This window comes from Hippocampus zosterae, chromosome 2 (genome assembly GCF_025434085.1).
Source record: "Hippocampus zosterae strain Florida chromosome 2, ASM2543408v3, whole genome shotgun sequence".
Classification (NCBI taxonomy): domain Eukaryota; kingdom Metazoa; phylum Chordata; class Actinopteri; order Syngnathiformes; family Syngnathidae; genus Hippocampus; species Hippocampus zosterae.
In genome coordinates this window covers 20,616,157-20,633,304 of record NC_067452.1, presented here as the reverse complement: position 1 = coordinate 20,633,304, position 17,148 = coordinate 20,616,157, and the positions used below count along the sequence as shown (strand labels likewise).

Here is a 17,148-nt window from a genome sequence, read left to right as displayed (position 1 = left end):
AAGATCCGTGGTAGAAGAGGAAGGGGAGGGTTACACGCACGCACGCACACACACACACACACACACACACTCACACACGCTGCAGTTTAGAGAAGGGGGAGTGGTTAGAGAAGAGACTCACACAGCAGCACGCGAACAAGACAGACGAGAAGACGAGAGAGCTAGTTAGCGAAAAAACACGGTGGAAAGCGGAAAGGTGAGAAAATGGATAGGAAAAGCAGTGAAATTTGGACTCATTTCAATGTAATTGATATTTCAAAGGCAGCGTGTAGACTGTGCAAGGTTAAAATATCCCATAGATCAGGCTCCACAAATAACCTGCACAGGCACATCAGAAAAGTCCATCCATCAGTACAATCTGAAGAGAAAAGACAAGCGAGGGAACCAGCTATTAATGAAGGTGCTAGTGTGTCTGCAACTGTTGCTGCTGCTGCAATGTCACAACTGCCTAGATGTACAACCCAGAGCTCTGTGAGCCACTTTATGCAAAAAGCTATGAAACCAGCAAAACAGAACACAATTGATGAGGAACTGGGTAAAATGATTGCAAGGGATTTTCATCCATTTTGTGTTGGCTGTGTGTTGTCGCAACACCTGTCACCTCAGAGAGAATCTTCTCCAAAACAGGGCAAATATTAACAGAGAGGAGAAAGAGGATCAACCCCTCAAAGCTGAGGCACTTGGTTTTTCTTCATGCCAATCTTCGCTAAAGACAACCTAAAACCTTTACCTGGATGCTGCTTTTTTCTCTTTGTTTTACAAATTTTAATTTATAATTTGTTGTGTGGTATTCAAAGCTTACTTATGTTGTTTTATTATTTACTTTTAACTGTAAATAGTTAAAAGCTTATAAATATACACATTCAGAGATTGGAACTTTTTGACGACCTTGTTTTGAGATGGGTCTTTGTACTTTGTTTTTATTTTTGTAGCACTCCATGTTGTACTCCATGTTGAGTATGTACAGAAGAATATAAATAAGCCATATAAATAATAAATATTTGAAGCCATATAAATAATAAATCGATAAATATCGATATCGATAAATAAAAGATCGGTGCAGCGTCTGCTGTGATGCGGACGTTGTATCGGTCTGTCGTGGTGAAGAAGGAGCTGAGCCAAAGGGCGAAGCTCTCAATTTACCGGTCGATCTATGTCCCAACCCTCACCTATGGTCACGAGCTATGGGTCGTGACCGAAAGAACAAGATCCCGGATACAAGCGGCTGAAATGAGTTTTCTCCGCAGGGTGTCCGGGCTCTCCCTTAGAGATAAGGTGAGAAGCTCAGTCATCCGGGAGGGGCTCAGAGTCGAGCCGCTTCTCCTCCACATCGAGAGGAGCTAGATGAGGTGGCTTGGGCATCTGATTCGGATGCCTCCTGAGCGCCTCCCCGGTGAGGTGTTCCGGTCATGTCCCACCGGGAGGAGACCCCGAGGAAGACCCAGGACACGCTGGAGAGACTATGTCACCCAGCTTGCCTGGGAACGACTCGGGATCCCCCGGGGAGAGCTGGAAGCAGTAGCTAGGGAGAGGGAAGTCTGGGCTTCCCTGCTAAAGCTGTTGCCCCCGCGACCCGGCCCCGGATAAGCGGTAGATGATGGATGGATGGATGAATGGATAAATAATAAATATTTGATATAATGTCTATTTATTTGCATTAGTACTTCATTTTACACCTAATATTACGTTATTTTGGTATTAAATTAATTTAAGCAACAACAAAAACTGAGGAGCCATTTGGGAGCCGAAAGAGCAGGCTCTTTTTGAGGAGCCGAGCCAAAAGAGCCGGCTCTCTAAAAGGAGCCGGAATTCCCATCACTAATACGTCTCGGGTGAAGTTTCCTGAAAATTTGGGCGGAGTGTCGCTTGCACAAGCCAGCCTCCACCTTCATGTATCCGGAAACCAATGACGGTCAATAATTCCAGAAGCGCCCATCATTGACAAAGGTGAGCATCCAGAAGAGCACCAAGGCTTATTTTTATGGTTCAAGATTTTTTTAATCTTTTCTTTTTCACTTGTGGCTGCCGTGTTTCCAGCTTTGTGATCTGACGAGAAAGATGCAAGTGTGCCTATCGGTGATTCCTGTGATTCTGGCCACTTGTTGTACTGGTATGCTCCAGTTTCTTTTTTTCCAGAAGAAACTGTTTAAATTAAGCCCTCGCCACGAATTTTTTAGTGTAGTTTGTTTCTGAAGCAATTATTGTATGTCATATAGATGCCGGTTTCATGTTCTCACGCTGTTAACAAGCAATGAGATTTTAGTTAGCTTGACATTTAGCGTACACAAAATGAATAAGTAAAAAGATGGATTAGACCAGGAGTGTCCAAACTTTTTCGTTTGAGATCCAGGTACAGAAAATGGAAGGATGGGAGGGCCACTTTAAAATTCTTCTACTTTTTGAATCACGCTCAAGGCAGTCAAGAAAGCAATTGCTGTATATATCCATTGTATTGTCGACTTATTTAATCACATTTCTGTGAAAGGTGTTCAGACAAATAGCTGACACCAGTGGCTTAGACGAACCTAAAAAGCGCATCTGAAGTGTTTGTACAAGATAACAGAACAAAAGAAGTTGTTGAAATTTCACACTTGAAATGTCCACATGTTCTTAATAGGGGATTCTCGAGAGGCTCGGAAATTCGCATTTTAGCTCTGGCCTTTTCATGATTGCGTGGGTTTTCTGCTTATACTCTGGCTTACTCCCACATTACAAAAACATACTTCTTAGGTTTATTAAAGGCTATAACTTGTCCATAGGTGTGATTTTAAGTTTGAATGGTTGTTTATCTGTCCTTTGCAACAGGCTGGCGAACCGTTCAGTGTGTACGATTTGGGACACACTCCAGTTTAGCTGGATCCCGACAACGTAGCTCCTCTCTTGTTTGTGGAAGCAGTGCATGACAGTTAGCGATAAATATTTCAATTATAATCAGTCAAATGTGTTCGATTTACTTCCTATTAATCGGGTTGTGAATGTTTAGATACCTTGAAATGTTACAAAAGTCCTATGGCAGATCTGTAAGTGGTAGTTAAGTTTAATTGTCGTCTGCATTCTTGGGAAAATGTCTTCCCTGTAAGGGGTTCCTGGAACACAAATATCTGTTTACAGAGAGACTCGAAGAGTTTATTCTTGCGATTTCCTCTCCTCTTCAGCCACAAAAATTTACAAGAAGGTGGGTGATGACATTGTCCTCAGGCCTGATGCAGTTCCTGATACCAGCCCCCTCACAAGCATCTTGTGGAAGCATGGTTATGACATCGCCATCGAGTGGGACACGGATGGTGTGGTGGTGTTTCGTCAATTTAAAAGTATGGAATCAAATCAAGGGATCGTCAAGGCTCATCTCACTTGCTGAAAGCCTCTTTCTTACCGGGCCTCTCTTTTAGATCGTGCTACGCTGAACAATATGAACGGCGAGCTGACCATCACGGGATTGACTCAAAATGACAGTGGCACATACACACCTGAGATCAACTTTGTCTCTGCCACCCAAACTCATCTTGCCGTTATTTGTAAGTGTATTGTCCTTGTAATGTTTTCTAAATAGGTGGTGGGTCAAAGCAACTCACTACCGTTGACTTGACATGAAAACAAGGATGGAAAAAATAAAACGACTTGTTTCTGGGGCTGTGCCAGCAGATATACCTGCAAAAGATTTAAGTTTTTAAAAATGTGCAATTGTAAAACACAGTGGCTAGCTAACATAAGCGCTATATTTCAAAGGAGCCGGTCTGTGCCATTAATCTGAGCAACAGAAAAGTAAATTACAGTGCTTCCTTGAGTTACAGGTTTCATTTATCCGGGACTATGCTTGTGACTCCTAAAGATGGGACCCTGTGTTAAACAGAAACAAGAATGAAATACAATGAATTTGCATATCATGTTCAACCTATATTTGATTGAAGACAAAGACAAGATACTTAATGTTCAAACTGATCGGCTATTGTTTTTAGCAGATCATCATTAACTTAGAATTTTATGTCTTCAACATGTTCCCAAAAATCCAGGACAGGGTACACTGTGTTTCAACATTCAGTAAATATTGTTTGCAGTGTATTTGATGAAATATCAGTTGAACATGATTTGCAAATTATTGTATTGTGTTTTTATTTGTTTAGCACAAAATCCCAACTTCAATAGAATTGGGGTTTTATCTTAAATCATCTTTCCTTTTGGAAATAAATGGATATGCTATTCATCTATTCCAGCCTCTCCAAAAACCCCAAGATTAAAAAAAATTGAGATAGTGTATAATTAGAAAAACAGAACCCACAGACATTTTACATAGTAATGACATAATTAAATGGAAGACAAAGATTTAAGATTTGTGCCTAAGGATTACTTCATTGTGGCTCTCCACAAGGGTGAAGTATAATAGTCATGCAGACAATATTTTAAAAAAAAAAAAACATTACTACTGTCATTTTTTGTTGAAGATCAAGAACATATGACGTCCTATGAGCTGCTGCACTGTTTGTGGTCCAATGTCCATTTAATGCATTAACATTGCCAAACAGATGCTACAACAACCAAAATGTCATCACTCTTTTTGTTTCATCATTAGTGCCTGTTCCCCAGCCCACTGTCTTAATATCCTGTGATGATGAGAGGACAATTTGCACTTTGACATGCGCTGGCAAAACCACGGGAGCTGAACCTGTCACCTACACCTGGAAGTTTGGCGATTCCTTGGAGACCAACTCAACCATGAAGCACATCATTCAAAAGGTATAATACTGTGCATGAACGGGTGAAGAAGAGTCTCGGCCAGCTCTGGTTTGAGCATAAACTGGGAAAGTAAAACAGAAGAAAAAAAAAAAGACCTATGGCCCGCAGATGGCAGCATTGGATCTCATTAGGATGAGCTCATTGTGTGTCTTCACCGCATGGTGTAAGCTCCTAAAACATTGGAAATGTGATGTTTACAAGCTGCTTCTGATTGATCAAAGTGTTTGTCATATTAAATTTATTGTCGTAAATAGTGTCAGAAAAGATTGACAGATTATTTACATTAGAAGTTGAAGCGATGACATGTACGTGCATACACACACTTGCATGGTATCCGCACACACTAATGAATACTACTACTCTATACCACGGTATGTAGTAGCATGGTAAAGTTTCAGATTTCAGATGTAAAATTGTTATACTGGTGATTCATTGTCTTCTATACATTATTTTGCCATCAAAAGTGCATTTTTGTTGTTGTTTTAGAGAAGAAAATGACTGTTCAGGTGTTTAAGACATCATTTAAGCCAAATAGTATCAGTCACTGTCGTGCATGAAATACCACAAAAACTTGTTTTTCATACAAAGTAGGTGATTTGGGTGGAAACCAACCCATGTTTTACTGCTAATGACTTTTGAAATCGAACAAGGTTCTTTTTGTTTTTTCTTTCTGTGTTTATATACAAAACATTCATAAAACACAGTTCTGTGAGCCTTGAAATATCAGCCAAAATGCTGGATGTTAAATCGGCAGGCAAAAAAAAAAAAAGTTTGAAATACAATACAATACAATACATGCTGATTTATATAGCGCTTTCACAACAGCGGCAGCTGTAACAAAGCGCTTTACAAAACAGTTAACATAAAGTAAAATAATAAACACAACACATAACATAAAAATGATGAAATGCAAATGAAACAAAAGTTTTACAGGTCCCTTGCTTTTAAAGTTATCATTGAAAGTCTGCGGATACTTTCGGGCTGTATAAACATGTCACTCGGCTCTTTGTGCCTTCGTTCCTCTCTCAGGACACTTTCAGCCCAGATGAGTTCATGTGCGAACTGCAGAATCCAGTCAGCATAAAATCCAGCTTGTCTACTCGCAGCCCGTTCTTCACTGGTAAATTGACACAACACAGTGTGCAGTTAATTGTGTCGTTTAAAAAAATAATAAAGGGGGACCGTTTTTGTTTCAACAGAAAGCGAAGCGGGTCTGAAGGTCAATACGGGCCTGACAGTCTTCATCTGTCTCTTGACTGTAGTGGTAGTGCTGGTGCTCATTCACAAATGTAGAACGGGTAAGACAAGAAAAATGTGGAGCTCAAGCTACCATCGTGATTTTTATTTATTTATTTATTTTTAACTTTGACGGTCTTTGTAACTATTTTAGCCATCTCCTTCTGCATGCTTGTATGTCAGTCATCAACTCTTGTATAATTTAGTTCTTAAAGGTTCCATGGCAACAGTTTGATCCATTATTTCTGATAGGGGAAATGTATTCATAATTCAAATGTTGTTTTCGGAGATTCTAATATCTGTTCATCTCACATAGGGATGTGGTTCTTCCAAAAAGGTACGGTAAGCATGGAAGTTAAAATTCAACTTGACTTTATTCTTCTTATATGGTGAGTGCAAACCTTTGATTTTTATCCTTCCCAATTTTTAGCCTTCATGCCGTGGGACGCAGGTCAGTATAAAGCGGAACGCTTTTCAACATTTTAATATACCCTATTTTTCAGACTACAAAAGTCAGACATATTACATAGTTTGGCTGATCCTTCGACTTGTACTAAGGTGCAATTGGTATGTATTAAAAGTAGCTGTTGGACTGGCACCTAAAATCCCACTTCCCCAATCCTGTTGACAGCAGCAAACAAGTTTTAGTCGGTTTTGAAACTTCAACTTCAAAGTTGTTGAGTTCTCCCCCCCCCCCCCCAAATAATTGGCCATAATGCAACATATGTTCTAGTTAAGGTAAGTCAGTTGAAAGTAAAAACTAAAACTTTTTCTGTACTACCAAACAGAACTTGTTTGCTGTCATCAATTCAATTAGGGAATTTTACTTGTATTCTGGAGCGACTTATGTTTTTTTCCTTCTTCATGATACTTTTTTTGACTGGTGTTACTTATACTCCAGAGTAACTTGCCATCTGCAAAATACGGTAAACAGTCTCAATATCCCCAAAAAGTTGAGGCTCGTGGCCAATTAATCATTGAAATTATGTTGGGGCTGCTTTTATGGGTCCTTTTAGATTAAAAAAAAAAAAAGATATGCAATCACCTTTTTTGTCGCCTTTACCACCACAGACTTCTGGAGGAAGGAAGAGAGGCAATGTAAGTGTCAACCATTGTATTGATTTCAAACTTTTGAAATGCCGTATGACAAAAACACAAATGTTCTGTAGATGAAGACGGAAATGAATCAAATGGCACCACGACTCATCAAGAGAAAGCACAAGCGGGAGGTACAACTCTGAAAATCTCCACTTTAAACAAGTTATGTCACAATGCAACGCTTTACTCTTTGTCTTTTGCAGAGGAAACACCAATGACGTAGATGGCCCAATACCCGAGATCACTCTCTTAACAGTTGCACACGCTTCAAGTTTTATGCTAGTGTGTGTGTGCGTGTGTGTGTGTCTCCAAGAAAAAAGGGAAACCAGGCAATAGGACTGAAACGTGAACCCGAGACAATACTGTACCAGGAAATCCTCTAGCGTGTGCTATATTGTTGGCCAACATAGCGACACGGGTCAGCACCAGGGTGACAGGGTGACACAGGCTGTGTCATCTGAGGATGTACTTTGGTTACAGCGCAACTGTGGAGTGGGATTGCACTGATGTGAGGGAGCAGATGCGGGATCAAACGTTTGTCCATCAACAATCACATCACTGAGCAGTTCTGAGAGCATTTTTTATACACCTGACTTTTTTTAACACTGTAACTCATTTGATGCCACTTGTTTTTTTGCATGTCCTTTAAATCATGATTATTTTTCACCCCTTGTCAATCTACTTCGAGTTTTATGATATGCTTTTAAAGTGACACCACAGCAATTGTTGTAGACTGCCTTGCACATATCCCCTTTTGTTATTCAATCTTATTTTGGTTTGCAAATGAGTCCAAGTAGATGCATCGTATATTGCTGTCTAATAAAACACTAAAACGTTGGAGCATGTTGTCAATTTCCACTTGAACCATGTGAAAGCAGCCAGTCAATAAATCTTGTACAATGTGTCCCCTGTAAAGAAACTGCTTCAAATGTAGGAAACGGCATCATAGCTTTCCGATTAGAAGCTGTATTGCCGCATGTGATCTTGTAACTGGCGAGTTGGCCATTGGGACACAAACTCGTTTGTGTGGTCAAATTTGTTTTATGATTGCCATGTAAGATTCAAGGCTGCAGCTGCAAAAATAGCTTTGACGGTTAAAAAAACTAAACAGACTGAGGGGTGCTGATCAGAAAAAGCTGACCAAACAACCAACATGGACATGCCAGTGCACAAACTGAGGCTGGGGATTCGAATGTTATCTACTCGCTTTAATCGTACACAAAAATACTGAAAAAATGAACACCTGATTAAGTTTTTTTTACAACATTCAGACAAACTCACTGATAACATAAGATACAAGGTATATTGTAACATTAACTTAAATCTCACACTGAGTAATGTATAATCCTACTCAAAAACAGTCATCTCGTGTACTCCAGCCATTGCTTCGAAACAACAAAAAACTTTTTTTTTTTTAAAAGCTGCAAAATGCTGCTGTTGCATTTGGAATCACTACATTCTCATAAGTGTCCAGCCCACGTGTGTGTGGGAGTAAAAGCAACAATCCTATCACCAAACATCAGAAAACCTGCAAGGCCGTGAACCGGAAACAAATGTAAATTTAAGTCTCCATAAAACAATTGTAATTTCTTCCAATGCGTTTTCTTCTGTGTATATCCTATTTCATTGCATATTTTTCCTCTAAAAAAAGTCTTCATAAAAATGTGCAACTATCACCATCAACGCTGGGATGACACTGAAGGGAACTTCTAAACTAAAGCGAGTTTAATGTTTGATTATTGATACAGACCTAAACTAAATCCAATGGAGTGATTTCATGGATATAAACATCACAGTTGATAGCTGCAGTTCTGTCATGATCACAATGGAATCATTAATTCGCCGTCACTGAATCAGGACAATCAAACTCGGCTCATTCGGGCTATCAACATTGAACTTTGTCATTACTGTAAGTGCACTGAATTAATTTTTTTTTAAAGCAAACCGAGGCTCCTGTATCAGCCAGCAGTTGAGGCACTTGAGCATGATTATGGCTCATTAATACAGTCGATGGTCACTGCAATGTCTCGGAATTTTTGCCATTGGACAAAGGTTCTGCCTCAGGGATCATGTTGCTGAGTTCAGTAGACTTGGGCTGTTGGTCGATTCCTTGCCTCTTGGGCTGCTTTCTAAAGTGACAGAAGATGACGACCACTGCGCTTGCTAAGTAACCAACGGTCAGCAGGGCAAAGTAAATAAAGTACACAAGAAACTGTAAAAGAAAGAAAAAAGCAGAAAGGCAACAATTACACAGAGCCTAAATTAGACAAGGTTGCAAGAATAGTTTTAAAGTTGCACAATTAAGGCAACATGTCAAGTCACAGCCAGGAGGTTCTAGATTTAAATTTCGGCTCTGACTTGCAGTACCAGTCAAAAGTTTGGAAAGATCCTATAATTCAGTGTTTGTTTGTGTAACCAGGTGGACCTTACTTAGATGCTTGTAGTGAAGGCTTCCTTGTTTAACAAATGTAGCACTGTCACTTTAAGAGCCACACTAGAATAAAACACGCGGGAACATATGCAGCGTGTGAGAATCAGACCAGAAAGGGTGACATGCACGTAAAGGAGGGTAGTCGCTGAACTGTGCCACTGCTTGTCCCAACTTGATACACCCATGATCGTCCTCGTAACCCTGGCGATATTCAGGTAATTGGTAACTAGTTTACCATGACGCATGTTAGGTGCTAATTTTGGACAGATGATTAATTAGTTGAATGGTATTTGTAGAGCACAATATCTGGAGTGGTTTGGGTTGGAGTTTGAAATCTACCACTAGTGAGTCGTGTGAACAGCTGTACAGCGTAAGTGTTCGCAATGTTATAAGATGTAAATATGTTTTTTTACTGTAAATTATATGAACTGTGTTATCTGTTCTTTAGAGGGGAGATCATTTGTGTTTGACCACGTGCTTTGTACACACCCAACACAGCGGAACATATCGAGTAAGTGTGGCTGCATCTCAAAACATTGGGTTGTAATGATTATTTGTTCCGCACTAAGAAGTATTGTGGCTTGTAAATAATGTATTTTTATTTCTGTTTTCCTATTAAGCAAGCCACTGCTGTTGTCTATTGTGGCGTAATTGTCTGTAATCTGTTAAATGATTTTCTTTGATCTCTTAGATCCCTTTTCGACCTCTTTTAAAATTCAGTTAACATCTCAGTCTTTCATCTTAATGCTGAACAATTTTTCATTGTTCAGTTGGGAATAAAGCCCACCTAAAAATTATTTTGTGTCCAGTCCAGTCTTTCCAAAGACCCGGCTACATTTGTTTTTATTATTTTAAAATTTCCTGAATTGCAGATTGATACTTAAATCAAAAACACTATAAAGACATTAATGGGAGTTATTTGGTTGGTTAAAACACAATGTTTTATCATTTAGATTCCTATAGGCACCTTCTGCCCGATAACGGCTTTGCACATCTTGCTATTTTCTCATTCCGCTTTACGATGTGGATGATGTTTAATAACCTGGAATGACTTTCAGTTCACCGCTGTGTATTATCAAGAGTTAATAACTTGAATTTCTTGACCTTTTAATGTGCGTTTCTCTGGTTGAATTTGAAGGTGTTTCCAAACTTTTGATCGCTACGGTAAGTATGAGATGAGTGACCCCCCCCTCAAAAAAAAGGAGCAAACAAAGATCTAAACACAGTCCTGAGAAAACATCCATGACATGTGAGCAAATAGCATGACATCTATGAACCATGTTGGCCAAGTTCTTGCGTGTCCACATACCTGGCTGTGCACATCCAAAGCCAGCCCCCTCTTGTCGGAAAAAATCAGGTTGATGACGCTCTTCAGGATGGTCCCCAGGAAAGTGTTGATGCCAAAAACCAAGGCACAAAGCTCCTTGGTGAGTGACGACGCAATCTGGAAACTGCACATCAAATCCCCCCTTCATCAGACCCACCATGGTTGTCCTTGGGCCACTTGATATGCAAATATGACTGCAGCGCACTTACGTGGCAATAGGCACCAGGAACTGGTAGAAGCTCCTGAAGAGTACGTAGGCCACGTAACAGACCCAGATATTGTCAGTGGTGCCCATGACAAGTAGCAGGCCAGCTTGCACTGCTGTGATCACACCAATGACAAGCTCTGACCAGATATTCCAGCGGATTTTAACAAAGCCTGCGATGAAGGCGGTCAAGGCACCTGAAAAGAGGCAGAAGATTTCAGTCAGTATAGATTTTTAAAAAAAAAAAGGTTCAAGAGAGGCCACGATGTGAAAAGACAGGACACATATTGTCCCCATTTATTTCGATTTGTAATATAGTGTCCACTCATGGTTTGCCATTTACAAATGTGTTTCTTCATTTTTTTTTTGTGTCGTTTTTGTTTTTTTAGTCCTTTCTTCAATGCGCCAAGATGCCACAATATGCCAAAGCCCAGGCTCAAAATAAAACATTATTTTGTGTCAAGGAAGTATGTGATTGTGAAGTTATGGAGAAACTTTACTGTACAGAGCAAGCACACTTCTGGTGCATGGTTTATTTATGTTATTTATTGATATGAAATCATCAGGAAGCCATTTTTTTTAAAGGTAGTGCCATAAGAGAGCGTTTACTTTGACGAGACATTTTTATGTTGTTTTAATTATAGCAGTGGTCCTTAACCTTGTTAGAGGTACCAAGTTCATATGCACATTCACCGAACCCTTCATTAGTGAAAAATAAAAATGTGATTGTTTTTTGTTTACAAATTCAAGACATTTAAAAAAATGTATTTATTAAAAACAGAAAAAAGTCAACATGATTAGTATAAGTTTTTTAAATTGTGCACAAAATGGCCAAGCGGACGTGTCATAACTAATTGACATGTTGAGTCGTGTCTTAGCTTCCATGACAGAGGATCTGTCAAACAGCTTCGGTTCAATTGAATCGATTAAAATTGATTACAGATTTTGTCATCTGGTTATTTTTCAGATTTAGTCCAATTTGAGACGCTTAAAAACAGAGCAATTTTAGTCAACTAAATTAATAATTCATATCGTCGACGTTTTCCTTGAGCATAAATACAAACTTTAATACAGCATACTATACCAAAACCGTGAAAACTATCAAATATCATGATACCGATGTAAAAATGTGAAAAATGATCATGTCAAAATGTGAAAATCATCCATGTAAAAACGTGATAGCCTACTAGCCGCGTAAAAACTTGTCATGTTGAAACAGAATGGATAAGCTCGCTCATTTAAACGATTTCATTAAGTTCTTTGTCATGGTTGGGTTGAGACACGGCGAGATTTTAGTTTGAATGGCATTGCATTCGGATGCAATACAGAAGCACCGGCCTCTGCGCCCTGCTGCAGGATGGGACCAAGGTCGCAGCAGAAGTTGGGGACTCCGCCACAAAGCCAACTCGTTCACATTTTGTACTTTTCACGCTTTTACGCAATACGTTTCATGTTTTTACATAATTGGCACATTTTACAGGAAATTAATGACTTGTATTTTTGTTTTCGTTTTGGTCGGAAAAGAAATGAATGACGAAGGTTATTAGTCAAGAAAATTAGAGCTGCATTAAAATGGGTTTGATATGATTTTCATCTGTTTTGGTATTGTAGAATATTTTGATGGTCAATTACCCAATTTTTTTTTGTAAATAAATTTCACTTACAAAGTGCATTCTCTTTTTTTATGGCACTGATGATTTTTGTACGATGGTGATGAACATAAAATTCCTGACACCGAGGGGACGACACTGGTGGTTGTATTCATTAGCAGCAAACTTGCAGGGTAACACTCCAAATTGCTTACTGAGTAAAGTAGATGCAGCCTCCACGGCACCATTGTAGACATTCTTGTTCTCCAGAGCCGGGTAGACTTTGCTCCACAGGATGTGGACGTAGAATAACACCAAGTAGTATCCTGTGGAGTTGAAGATCCACCATAGGGACCACAGTCGCGTGTTGGGTTTTTTCACCACAGTTCTCAGCTCCATCAGCATCTGCACAAAAAGGGAATCCTTCCAGCGGGACGCCGAGCACGGGGACACGGCTGTGGTCAATTCGTCCTCCGTCGAATTCATCTTGAACAATTCCGCTTTGGTGGCTAACTGAGTGGCCGTTTCGCTGGGCGCCTGTTTGCGCTCCTGGTTGAAAAACAAGGAGCGCTTCGGCCAGGGCAGGCACAGCGACAGCAGCAGACCAAAGCTGACGAAGCCCAAAGATATTGCACTAAGGGTCTTGTAGCGGATTTGTCCCACTGAAATGAAAAGTTGGCCCAGCATGGAGCTGGTAAACACTCCTAAGAGGATGGAGGTGCGCGAGTAGCTGGCCACGCGTTGATAGAGGTTCAGGCTGACCAGGGAAAAGATGTAGGAGGAATAGGCCACGCGGCACGCCATTGTAACACCGTAGAAGAATTCCATAAACTGCATCTGAAGGAGGGAGGTGCAGAGGAGCAGAATGAGCCAGATGACCACCTGGCTGATGCCCTGAATGACCAGAACTGGCTTGTAGCGCAGAAGATCAGTCAGCAGGAAGGCAGGTATCAGCACTGCCATGTAGGAGTACGTCAGCACAGGCGTAATCTCATTGGTCACCTAAAAAAAATATTTTAAAAAATGAAAGACGGCTTGAATCAGATCCAGAAACGGTTTCCTCCTGTGGAGGATTTTAAGAGCCATTTCGTTGTGTTTTGTAGGTCCCAAACGACATGGATTTTTTTAGGCTAAAGCAGATTCCCATATTAGGCAAAATGCATTTCCAATAACCAGTTAATCAGTACATTAATTTAAAAAACGATCAATTTCCTTTTCAGTCCCATTAACCTTACAACAATAAAGATATGAGCATTTAACTGTTTTACAATGCATCATCCTTTATTATTTGTTTGGCTTGACAACAGATGACCCACTGTGAGAAGTGCGAGCCTTAACTGCGGTAAGATAGATCAGTTAAACCCATCATGGGACAATTGTTGATTTCACCATGTCAGCAGGCTTTGAAACCAAAACCGTAAAGGTTTTTTGGGTGTTCCCTTACAGTCATTTGCACAAATGACTTTTTTACATCCTTGATTACGACTTCAAATGAATTGCAAACGTAAATTCAACAAAGTTCAATCAACTCAGAGGAAACAACCGACCTGCTGCCTGGTAAAATTCTTTTCAGTGCTGAGTAGATATGGTGTAATGAAGGGCTCTCCAGGCTTGATGGATGACATAAACCCATAGAAGCACAAGAAGATCACAGCCCATATCCACTTCCTGGGCTCCTCTGGGAGAGCTTGAGAGGCAGTCGGCTCCTCTGAAGTGCACTTTACTCTCTCTAAATCTCCATCAATGTTTCCTTCAATGGCTTCAGCTGCAGGCACCTTAAGGTCCATCTCATTCTCTTGCTCTGCTGTGCTATCTGAAACCATTATGTCAGCTGATCGGGGGGGACTCACAAGTAAAATTACAGTGTGAGATCACCAAGTGTTTTGGTACCAAGTTCATTCAGTCCCTGAATGGGTCAAGTTGAAATGTGTGGTTTCTTGTCAGGGCTTCGAGCTTCCTTCCGTCCCCAACAAACAGTTTATGTAATGTGCTGGGTAGGTGGTTAAAATGCTACACGCTGGCAGCCTCACAGAGAAGAATGTTGACCTTTGCTCCATTATGCACTGTGTCAATGCACACCAGCAACTGCGCAGTCATTGGGTAATTTTCATTGTCCACCTGGAAACACACAGTAATAACATTAGAACCATTCAGACAGTGACAATGAGTAATTAAAACATTTGACACTTTGGGTACACTAAAAAAGTGGCGCATTATGAACTGCTGCATGTTTGTTTATTTATTTACTTACTTACTATTACATTTCGACACCATTTTAGCCCTATGTGCCACTGCATTTAATAATGTAATGTGAATTCAAACATAAAATAACAAGCCCGGGTGACGAGGTTTTTTTATAATAACAATGGCTGGGTCAATTTGACATGAGGGTTGAAAAGATGTAATGCATTTTTGTCTAACAGCTGTGATAAATAATGCAATTTACATAAGAGGGAAATTGATAAATAATGCAATTTACATAAGAGGAAAACAAGATTTGTCAAACTACGTGACTTAAATAAACAAACGGGGCAAACAAGTTACACAAGGGTTCGCACGTTTCCTTAAACGACAACTTATAACTCTGCCAATTTGGTCTTTTTCACGATTAAGTTATGCGTGAAAGACCTTTACCACCGACGAGAGAATAAACAGTAAATAAGACACAAAGCAGCTAGCTGGCTTGCCGGCTAACAACGATGTATGAAAAATGCAAAATTTATATCGCCTGTTCTTACAATTGCAAGACACGCCATTCATAGTTGGAAACTGATTTGCAACAATTTCGCTTGCCAGAGAGTTTAGCATTCTCCATGTGAATCACAAATTAGAAGTGTGTTTAATTTAAAACACGTTTACATACCTCGTGTGTGTTGCAGCAGAATCAGCGGCGTCCGTTGGTCGAACGCCCTACTTTTTCCATCGTACTGACTTTTGGGAAATGAAGTAACACAGTGTAAAATGGCTTTCAGAAAACTACAAGCGCTATAGCTTTCGCTAGGTGGCAGCAGTGTAGCGAGACATACACGCAGAGACTCACAGACGCGCGCACACACACAGACGCACATTCGCGCATACCCCAACACATGCTAATATTGTTGTTAAAATGTAAATAAGAAATATAATAAGAAATAAGCCAAAAGACAGGGTTCAAAGTTCTGCTCTCTAAAGTGTGTAAAATTTTCATTTTTTCAACAATTTGGACAAGAAAACGTTATACAGTACATTATTATATAATGATAGGTGAGGTCATTGCTAATTGTATTCCATAGGGCGCGCCTCCTTTGCCGGAGGCTGCCATGTTTTGCCGCCATCTTTCTGCTACTGCTACCCAAAGAAGACAAACTTAGTGAACCTAGTGTTTCAACATGAAGAATACAGCATGTGTAACAGAAGCCAGGTACCTGGTTCATCCCTTGAAGAAGTATTGTACCACAATTGTTTTGAATGACTTTGTGTTGCATGCACCTCTGCTAACTATTATGGTGGTCGTCGTAATGGGTCGTTCGCGAACGAACCGGCTCTTAAACCGGCTCTTTAAAGTGACCGACGGGAGGTGGCTCCTAATAGGGAGCCGCTCTTAATAGTAGCCAACTTTTTTTTCAAAACAAAACAAAAACGGAGGAGCCGTATGGGGGCCAAAAGAGCCGTCTCTTTTTAGTCAGCTGAGCCAAAAGAACCGGCTCTCTAAAAATAGCCGGAATTCCCATCACTTGGTGGTAGGGTTGCGATGTGACAATCTGTGTGACATCATAGTGCGCATGCTTCAAATACACGAGTTTCGAGTTTAGATCGTTTCAGTAGTTTCATATCGTTTCGTTAGTTCAGCACGAGATGACACTAAATTCTACACGCTGTACCTTTAATAAAGTGTTTAGCTTGCAAGTTACTCAATTTTACACGCCAGGCTGTCTAAATAACCTTTGGTTTGAATAACAACATGTAAATTATAACAGGATGTTTTAATCATCTACTCAAGCGTTATGCTAATAAAAGAGGGGGTTTTCTGTTTGGAATATTTTTGCATATATTGTGATATATTGTCAAAACAGGTATTGTACATGAATGACTTTGTTGTTGTTTTTACTTTTATACATAAGTAGATCTCAAAGTATTTACTTTTTCATCTTTTGCTTACCGCTTCACATTAATTGACAATTGTTGTATCCAATCCAATTCATGTGTCATCCATTTAATGCTGAGATTCTCAAATGGCGGTATAAGTATCCCAAGTACACAATTTAGTTGTTCACGAAGTTCAATAAATTTGCTTTTAATGTTTGAATACTGATTATTTGTAAACATTTTGTTTTGTACAGTGACGATTAATTGACAACATATTGATATGAAATTCATCAACAATGATTCTGATAAATTGATTAATCATATAGAGACCGTGTTTAACCTATAATTATCCAAATCCTAGGAAATTCAGGCTTTCAATATTACATTGTCTCTGATTTCTGTAGTCCTCCATGAAAGCAGACTGCTGAGCTTTGTGTTTAATCTAAATCCTGTGTAAGACATTTGC

The 17,148-nt window shown here is 39.8% G+C and overlaps 2 protein-coding genes across 3 annotated transcripts; one reads left to right on the top strand and one right to left on the bottom strand.

Moving 5' to 3' along the window:
- The first annotated feature begins 1,806 nt into the window (after positions 1-1,806).
- Positions 1,807-7,902, top strand: LOC127595459 (lymphocyte function-associated antigen 3-like). Of its 2 annotated transcripts, none has more exons than XM_052056981.1 (11): positions 1,807-1,947; positions 3,156-3,311; positions 3,390-3,515; positions 4,568-4,731; positions 5,761-5,851; positions 5,931-6,029; positions 6,284-6,304; positions 6,398-6,418; positions 7,039-7,065; positions 7,137-7,196; positions 7,269-7,902. In XM_052056981.1, exons 3-11 carry the CDS (start codon positions 3,410-3,412, stop codon positions 7,286-7,288), a joined length of 609 nt encoding a protein of 202 aa, XP_051912941.1. In that variant the 5' UTR covers positions 1,807-1,947; positions 3,156-3,311; positions 3,390-3,409; the 3' UTR covers positions 7,289-7,902. The 2 variants fall into 2 exon arrangements, with proteins under 2 accessions (XP_051912941.1, XP_051912940.1); XM_052056980.1 differs by having other exon boundaries at positions 1,860-2,110.
- A 350-nt stretch (positions 7,903-8,252) lies between these two features.
- On the bottom strand, positions 8,253-15,536 carry slc19a1 (solute carrier family 19 member 1). The gene is made up of 6 exons (XM_052056941.1): positions 15,481-15,536; positions 14,165-14,735; positions 12,833-13,619; positions 11,033-11,225; positions 10,806-10,947; positions 8,253-9,277 (listed from the first exon to the last, which is right to left on the bottom strand). The coding sequence occupies exons 2-6, from the start codon at positions 14,438-14,440 to the stop codon at positions 9,080-9,082; spliced, it is 1,596 nt and encodes a 531-aa protein (XP_051912901.1). The 5' UTR covers positions 14,441-14,735; positions 15,481-15,536; the 3' UTR covers positions 8,253-9,079.
- Positions 15,537-17,148: the final 1,612 nt, after the last annotated feature.

What these genes read in the sequence shown, in the direction of transcription:
- LOC127595459 (XM_052056980.1), top strand. Translation starts at nt 2,059, where the DNA reads ATGCAAGTGTGCCTATCGGTGATTCCTGTGATTCTGGCCACTTGTTGT. An exon ending in GGTGTTTCGTCAATTTAAAA is followed by an intron (nt 3,312 to 3,389) that starts GTATGGAATCAA and finishes CCTCTCTTTTAG; the next exon opens with ATCGTGCTACGCTGAACAAT. An exon ending in TCGCAGCCCGTTCTTCACTG is followed by an intron (nt 5,852 to 5,930) that starts GTAAATTGACAC and finishes TTGTTTCAACAG; the next exon opens with AAAGCGAAGCGGGTCTGAAG.
- slc19a1 (XM_052056941.1), bottom strand. Translation starts at nt 14,440, where the DNA reads ATGGTTTCAGATAGCACAGCAGAGCAAGAGAATGAGATGGACCTTAAG. An exon ending in GGCTGCATCTACTTTACTCA is followed by an intron (nt 11,226 to 12,832) that starts GTAAGCAATTTG and finishes GCCTCTTTTCAG; the next exon opens with GTGCCTTGACCGCCTTCATC. An exon ending in CTTTGGATGTGCACAGCCAG is followed by an intron (nt 9,278 to 10,805) that starts GTATGTGGACAC and finishes TTTCTTTTACAG; the next exon opens with TTTCTTGTGTACTTTATTTA.